Source organism: Saccoglossus kowalevskii, chromosome 6 (assembly GCF_978046115.1).
Source record: "Saccoglossus kowalevskii chromosome 6, keSacKowa6.1, whole genome shotgun sequence".
In the NCBI taxonomy this organism is placed as follows: Eukaryota; Metazoa; Hemichordata; class Enteropneusta; family Harrimaniidae; genus Saccoglossus; species Saccoglossus kowalevskii.
The window spans coordinates 25,325,796-25,334,150 of record NC_140646.1 but is presented as its reverse complement, the minus strand read 5'-3'; the positions used below and the strand labels follow the sequence as shown (position 1 = coordinate 25,334,150).

Below are 8,355 nucleotides of genomic sequence, written 5' to 3'. Positions count from 1 at the left end.
CTGTTAAATAATTTTTGTGTAATTGTCATCGTAAAAGACAACCTTACAATACCGGGGTCATGTTGATAGCTGCTACGCGTTGCTCTTTGAATATGCAATTGAATATATCTAAATTACTGGCTCTGGCTATTTTGATAAGTATCTCTATGTGCACATGGTGTTTATCGCTTATCTGAACAGTAACAGATGTAAATAGCATTTATGTGTCTTTTACAACTGGATCTTGAGTATTTGTTGAAATACTGAAATACCAGTAATTGATGGCATGGTCCTCAGGCAACTACCATATTCAAGGAATAAAGGATGATACGCTGCCCATTATTGCATGGTAACTTTGCAAGGACTTGTGCTGTCGAAACCTTTATTTAGGTAAATATCCTCGTCTGAGCCCTGTTTAAACAATAATGAATTGCCCACAGCGCCATTTTGTTTGAGAGAAAAAGGGTCTATGGTAAGATAATATGTGGGACAAAGCCAAACATCGCATCTAGACCCTTCCCTGAATCCAATACGACATTGTTGAGGATTCATTATCGTTATAAATCACCATCAGAATTTAACAAATTTGGGTGCTTTCATGAAATGAAAATGACAAGGATTTGTTAACGTAAGATTCATGGTGCGTTTATAGTATACATACAAACAGGGAAACAATGGATATCGCTGATGCAAATACAATCTTGGTCATCAGTTCCTGCATTGATCTCAAAAACTGTCCAGTTATCTGATAACAGGCCTGCACATGGTTTGGTTCAACCAATGAGATTTGCCGTTTCAATAATGAGCAGTGCACAGTGTTATAATCTTGTATACTCAGTGCCATTAAGTTTTGTTATACTGGTAGTATATGTATATTTACATGTCTAGTGCTTCTTTTGCCTTTTTCAGCAATTATTGTGTACTCTCAATTACAGGAATGTCTTCCACTGCTGGATTGTAACAAATATACAGGGCTATATCCATTTTAACATAATTTTGTAGGGATATCCATCTTTGCATGTTTGTTCTTGTTTAATACCTATTTGATATTTTATGTAATAGCGAAATTAATAAACACTCTTGAAATATGTCTTGAATGTTTATTATGCCATTCCTTTATATAATAAAATCTTCAACATAATATTAATGCATAAAACAGTGATGTGTCACACCAGATTGACTTGGGCATAGATAAATATGTGTAAGTTGACTAGCAACACCAACGAAAATGTAAATTACTATTACGTCGAAAATATGAATTACCGCCCTCTTGTGATGTTTATAACAAATCTTTTGTTTAATATTTTTTTTTACTTAGTGACTCTTACACAATCCCCGGAGGGAAGGGAAATAGTCACAAGGTACAAGAAAAATATCTAGCAATAACAAAATACAATCATTAAAATACTAAATAATGTAAGATTACTGAAATAATGAAAAATAGGTAAAATTTGTCATAACAGAGAAAAAGAGTAAAAGTTAATATTACTGACAGCAACTCATTATATTTGTTGCATTAGAAAGTGCATTTTATCCTCAATTAAGTAGACCTGCCAGTAAGTCACGTTCACTACCTCTAAAAGTCGCTTATCCAGATACTATCTTGGTATGAAAATAAATTATTAATATATTGATATTTCGGCACAATCTCCTGGACTTGACTTGCTACTGGAGTAAAATGTTTCTGTCAGGAATAAGAAGACACAATAAAATGTATGATACTTTCATGCAAACAAAACCACGTATGTACTAAAACTCAACTTAAACTCCTAATATCTCTAAAGTTTTTGTGTCTGGACACAGAAAAAGTGCACCACTCATGTCAGTATACAATAGTGTAGTTGTTTTTCAGTTTGAGAGCTGCGGTAGCTTCCGCTCCAGATCGTTATCAGTCCCCTGGTTACTGTAAAATGACTAATTTTCACTGGGTTTAAATTTCACTGATTTACCATTTCAGGCATATTTTGTGGGTTTTAAATTCACGGTTTTATCATTTAGATAATGTGTTCTATGCTAAATTTTACATATTCACTGTGTTTTAATTTAGCGCATTTTTCCAGTCAGCGAAATAAGCTAAATTAAAACCCAGTGAATAATTACCCCCTTTACAGTATAGTCGGGATTCCTTGCCGTGGGTATACTAGAAAATGACAAAATAATTATTTTCATCACATTTCATAAATATTACAAATCTTTACACATACGATTCATTACAAATCACAGTTATCATATTTCATATATTTGTCGAACGATATCCTATGATGCCAGGGATGCGTCATTTCAAAGCACAGTTCCTCGATTATGGAAGTAGTAGGTATATGTTTCACCTTGGTCATCAACGCAAATATGGTCATTAAAATGCAACATATTATTTGCAAAATATTTTTCATTTTTGAGTACGTATCATCTACAGCAATGTACTAGTTAATAAACCTTAATGCATAATACTGGACGTATACAAAACCATGGTTATGTTGATTAATCTTTGTACATGATGCACTGTGTTGCTGACGTCATAATTGCTGGCCTTGCAGTTTGAGTCACAATTGCATGTGAAAAAAATACAGTTATCTGTGTGTTGTCAATCTAATTAAAATCCGATGTAGATATAGGCTCCAATTTATTGTTATTTATTTCTATATTTTTTATTGTACATTTACTACTATTTTTTGTTTAACTTGTTTTATTTGTTTTTTAAAACCAAAGAATAGTCATCAATGAACAAAAAGTACAATAATAAAGTATGAAAATTGAAAAAAAAGAGCCTATAGATAAATCGGAATTTATTCAGATTGGTTGTAAATATTGCGTATCCATGACGCCGCCGCTGGGTGCGGTCTTCGCGTCGATGAGTGAAAGTGTGAACAGCGACAAAGATAAGGGGTACGCAGCATTTCAAAGCATTTCGACGTGAAACATGGAGGAAGAAGAACGGCGACGTAAAGCAAGCAGTCGGTAGGTATCGGTTAGTTATATTAATTACCGCTAATTAAGCTGACGGTGTATGTGTACATGTTCAGTGAGTTATGAATTTCAAGAGAGAAAACATTACAGGGACGTTTTTAATGAATTCATGTAAGCACGCTGTCGTTCACTCGATGTTCTCTCAACGAGACTTCGTATACTTTATTTATTGTCAACTGGCGACAAATTACCTCGGTCCGATTTAGCATGAGTACGAGTCTGCATATCGATGCGCTTATAGTATTGATACGCCGAAGTAGTCATTATCGCTAGATAACGCTAATGCATATGCGTTGACAAGTCGGAACGTATTGCGTTCAGTGTCGCCTTGTGGTAGTGTTGTGGTATGTTCGTTAATGTTCACCTCATTTGACCTAATTTTATACGTCGTGACCTTATTGTATACGACCGTAAACAACAAATTATGTGTCCTGCAATTTTCTTTCACTTAATGTCGAACCTAATTGGCCGATCTTTTCATAAATTTATTTAATCTTATCAAAAAGCACTACGTACATTATTGTATTATTGCGTTTTAATTACTTTGAATTGAAATTAAATTTCGTGGAGTCCACATATTAAAAACGTGGGTAGGTTTTTTTTTTAACTTTTCACACTTAAACTAATTTCAAATGTTATTGCTGAAACACAGATCTGATCAAAAAATGTCTTTGGCTAATTTGCTTAAAACCATTTTTTTTTTACCAGTCTTCTTGTCTGTTTTTCTTTTTTTTCTCCTATTTCATATGTTCATCACCTCTGATTAACCTTTTCACCGCCAATTTACTCTTTTCATCACTAATTCACAAAATAGTCCTGTTTATAGTCTGCACTTATTTCCTTCAGAAGATTGAGACAAAATAGTCAACTTTTTGAGTAAAAATTCAAAATTGACTCAAATTTTGTCTGTTGGCTCCAAAATTGGGGTTCATTTCCAGAAATATTGAAAAGTGCAGAAAAATTTAGGGGAAGAAAGTCTGGTGGTGAGAAGGCCTATTAAGTCTTGTTAGCAGTACCGGTATATATAAAGTTTATCTCTCACAATATTTTCAATTGTTCGTTTTCAACTACTCAAGAAATATTATTGCCCCCTTCTCAGGTTTCAGGTGGTCAAAGTAGACGAACCAGTGCCTGTGAAAAAGCTATCACTGGTGGACCTCATTGCACAAGCCAATGATTGCAGTGAATCACAAGCACTGAATGAAAATCAAGAGAACTCCAGAAATAACATTCAAACACCAAGTTTTTACATATCTGATGAGTCATTGGCATCATCTAGTCGCAACTTTGGGGAAAATGAAACTAGTATTCTAATACCAAATGAAGAAGTTGAGGTTGTAACAAAAAAAAAATCGGTAAGAACTGATTTATTTTTGCATGGAATTGTATTTTCAACGAAATTGTAGGGTTAAAGTTTATTAGAAAATGCACTCATTTTGGAAACAATTTTGATTCGCCTAATTAAATCATGCACGGATATTTTTCTACATGTTGACGCAAAAACAATATATATTATTCATTTACCCAACTATTTGTTTTACAGAAAGTGGAAGACACAAACATTTGCGAGAAAAATCTCTCCCCCCTTATTATTACAAATAACCCAATTTATTTCACTTTTATTACATTCTCATAATCCTTTTGTTCTTTTGTCTTTGTCAAAGACAACTTTTAATATATGGTTTCAAATTATTCTTATGTTATTACAGTAATGTAGGCCATTGGCCTTGTATACAATAAAAAGTTTACAAAAACAAAAGAATGGTCGTGCCATCTTCGTCAACATTAAAAATAATATTGTCTCTTCATCAATCATATTAAAATTATACGGCAGTATGGTCACTAAATACAACATTAAAAATGGAATATACATAGTTTGCAAAAGCAATTGTAAGCTTTGCGTCTGAAGCACTTAATAAATATATAAATTTGCATTTTTGACAATGTGCTGTAAAACGCATTGAAATAGCTACTTGCCATTTTAGTGAATACATGAATTAACAAAATATTAATTTAGCAAAAATGCCAGCAATCTCATTGTGAGATTATACTGTATTCTAAATTAGCGACATCTTGAATTAGCAAAATTACAGGTTAGCTAAATTAACTAAAATGACATGCTAGCTAAAAAGACGTGTTTTACAGAAGTTTATTAGATCATGTGTAAATGAACCTTCTTAACTCTGTTACATGTTATTGATTCACGATTTGAGACTGTGCAATTGTTGGATTGATCACTGCATGCTAACACACATCTGTATGCACAGTTAGTAGACATATATCATTAAACTCTCATCAAAACACATATGGCTAGGCTGACATGATACAGTCTACTGTTTCTGCATTTATTTCCCTCTGTTTGACCTATTGACGTCTGTATACGTCTGTTTACGTACATGAGCAGATGACTGATTTTGTTCCTAGCAGGTAAAATGGGCGATCTGTTAATTAGTTCTACCCACAGACACAGGAAATGAGAAATTTTGTTATGTGATTTACACATGGCCAAATGAATATTTCATGACTATTCAAATAAAACCCACTGCAGTTTGATAGCTTTACAGGTTTTCATATCCAATCAATATTAATTATACACTAACAAATACTTCTTGTGAAAATGGTTATGTGCATCTCAGCTTTTTACTTTTGATGGCTATTTTTATGATAACAATTTCTGAACTGCTGTAAGGACATGTAGCGTCAATTATAATGACACATATGCACATAGTTTCATTAGTAAAAAAAGTTACTAAAATTTATGGAACAAGCTTTCTTGCTGTAAGAAAATGATATTTTGAGTACTTCTTGATTGACTAGTTTCTTTCAAACTTTATACAAAGGCAATACATGATGGCATATATATTTTTGTTCAATTTTGTTTTCAGTTTAATAAATATGGCCGACTGGTGGCCATGTTGGATGTAAAATGTCTGCAACTGACATTTTGGAAATGAATGGGCCAATTTCAATGAAACTTGACATACCCGGTAACTACACAATGACTTTTCACCGATGCATCCAAGTAAGCTCCACTAAAAGTAAATTCATATTCACACATAAATATGAGGTTGTCATAGCAGCATTTACCAATACACAATCAAACGCTCCTGTGTTGGTCAAAACATTTGATTGACACATTTTATAATTTAACAGTTTGCAATCTTTTTTTTTTTTTTTAAAGTTTTCTTAGCACATATATGCAAATTCAGTTGTCGTCATTACACTATTACAGTTGAGAAAAGCATAAACCTAATGCAAATGGAGGCAACCTAATACAAATCAGGCAATCTTAATACAAGTCAAGACACCCTAATACAAATCAAGGCAACCTAATACAAATCAGGCAATCTAATACAAATCAAGACACCCTAATACAAATCAGGCAATCTAATACAAATCAAGACACCCTAATACAAATCAGGCAATCTAATACAAATCAAGACACCCTAATACAAATCAAGGCAACCTAATACAAATGAAGGCAACCTAATGCAAATTAAGACACCCTAATGCAAATAAGGCAATCTAACACAAATCAAGGCAATCTAATACAAATCAAGGCAATCTAATACAAATCAAGACACCCTAATGCAAATAAGGCAATCTCATGCAAATCAAGGCAATCTAATACAAATCAAGGCAATCTAATGCAAATCAAGGCAATCTAATACAAATCAAGGCAATCTAATACAAATAAGGCAATCTAATACAAATAAGGCAATCTAATACAAATAAGGCAATCTAATACAAATGAAGGCAACCTAATACAAATGAAGGCAACCTAATACAAATCAGGCAATCTAATGCAAATAAGGCAATCTAATACAAATTAAGGCAAGGCAATCTAATACAAATAAGGCAATCTAATACAAATAAGGCAATCTAATACAAATAAGGCAATCTAATACAAATAAGGCAATCTAATACAAATGAAGGCAACCTAATACAAATCAAGGCAATCTAATGCAAATCAAGGCAATCTAATGCAAATCAAGGCAATCTAATACAAATCAAGGCAATCTAATACAAATCAAGGCAACCTAATACAAATGAAGGCAACCTAATACAAATGAAGGCAACCTAATGCAAATAAGGCAATCTAATGCAAATAAGGCAATCTAATACAAATGAAGGCAACCTAATACAAATCGGGCAATCTAATGCAAATAAGGCAATCTAATGCAAATAAGGCAATCTAATACAAATAAGGCAATCTAATACAAATAAGGCAATCTAATACAAATGAAGGCAACCTAATACAAATGAAGGCAACCTAATACAAATCAGGCAATCTAATGCAAATCAAGGCAATCTAATGCAAATCAAGGCAATCTAATACAAATCAAGGCAACCTAATACAAATCAAGGCAACCTAATACAAATGAAGGCAACCTAATGCAAATAAGGCAATCTAATGCAAATAAGGCAATCTAATGCAAATCAAGGCAATCTAATGCAAATCAAGGCAATCTAATACAAATCAAGGCAAGGCAATCTAATACAAATCAAGGCAAGGCAATCTAATACAAATAAGGCAATCTAATACAAATAAGGCAATCTAATACAAATGAAGGCAACCTAATACAAATGAAGGCAACCTAATACAAATGAAGGCAACCTAATACAAATCAGGCAATCTAATGCAAATAAGGCAATCTAATACAAATGAAGGCAACCTAATACAAATCAAGACGCCCTAATGCAAATCAAGGCAAGCTAATGCAAATTAAGCAACCTAATACTAATCAAGACACCCTAATACATATCAAGGCAACCTAATGCAAATGAAGGCAAGCTAATGCAAATTAAGCAACTTAATACTAATCAAGACACCCTAATACATATCAAGGCAACCTAATGCAAATGAAGGCAAGCTAATGCAAATCAAGACACCCTAATACGAATCAAGGCAATCTAATACAAATCAAGGCAATCTAATACAAATGGAGGCAACCTAATGCAAATTAAGCAACCTAATACAAATCAAGACACCCTAATACATATCAAGGCAAGCTAATGCAAATGAAGGCAAGCTAATGCAAATCAAGCAACCTAATACAAATCAAGACACCCGAATGCATATCAAGGCAACCTAATGCAAATGAAGGCAAGCTAATACAAATCAAGACACCCTAATACGAATCAAGGCAAGCTAATGCAAATGAAGGCAAGCTAATGCAAATCAAGACACCCTAATACGAATCAAGGCAATCTAATACAAATGAAGGCAACCTAATGTAAATTAAGCAACCTAATACAAATCAAGACACCCTAATACATATCAAGGCAACTTAATGCAAATGAAGGTAAGCTAATGCAAGTCAACACACCCTGATGCAAATCAGGCAATCTAATGCAAATGAAGGCAATCTAATGCAAATCAAGACACCCTAATACAAATCAAGGCAATCT

At 33.3% G+C, this 8,355-nt stretch overlaps 1 protein-coding gene across 1 annotated transcript in view; it reads left to right on the top strand.

Annotated features, from left to right (window-relative positions):
• The first annotated feature begins 2,832 nt into the window (after nt 1-2,832).
• The window catches only part of LOC102804320 (uncharacterized), a 31,491-nt gene continuing 25,968 nt past the window's right edge, over nt 2,833-8,355 (top strand). Inside the window, exons 1-2 of the mRNA XM_085500256.1 lie at nt 2,833-2,934; nt 4,043-4,298. Coding sequence (XP_085356382.1) covers nt 2,897-2,934; nt 4,043-4,298 — 294 coding nt within the window. The 5' untranslated portion in view covers nt 2,833-2,896. The remainder of the gene's footprint in view (nt 2,935-4,042; nt 4,299-8,355) is intronic.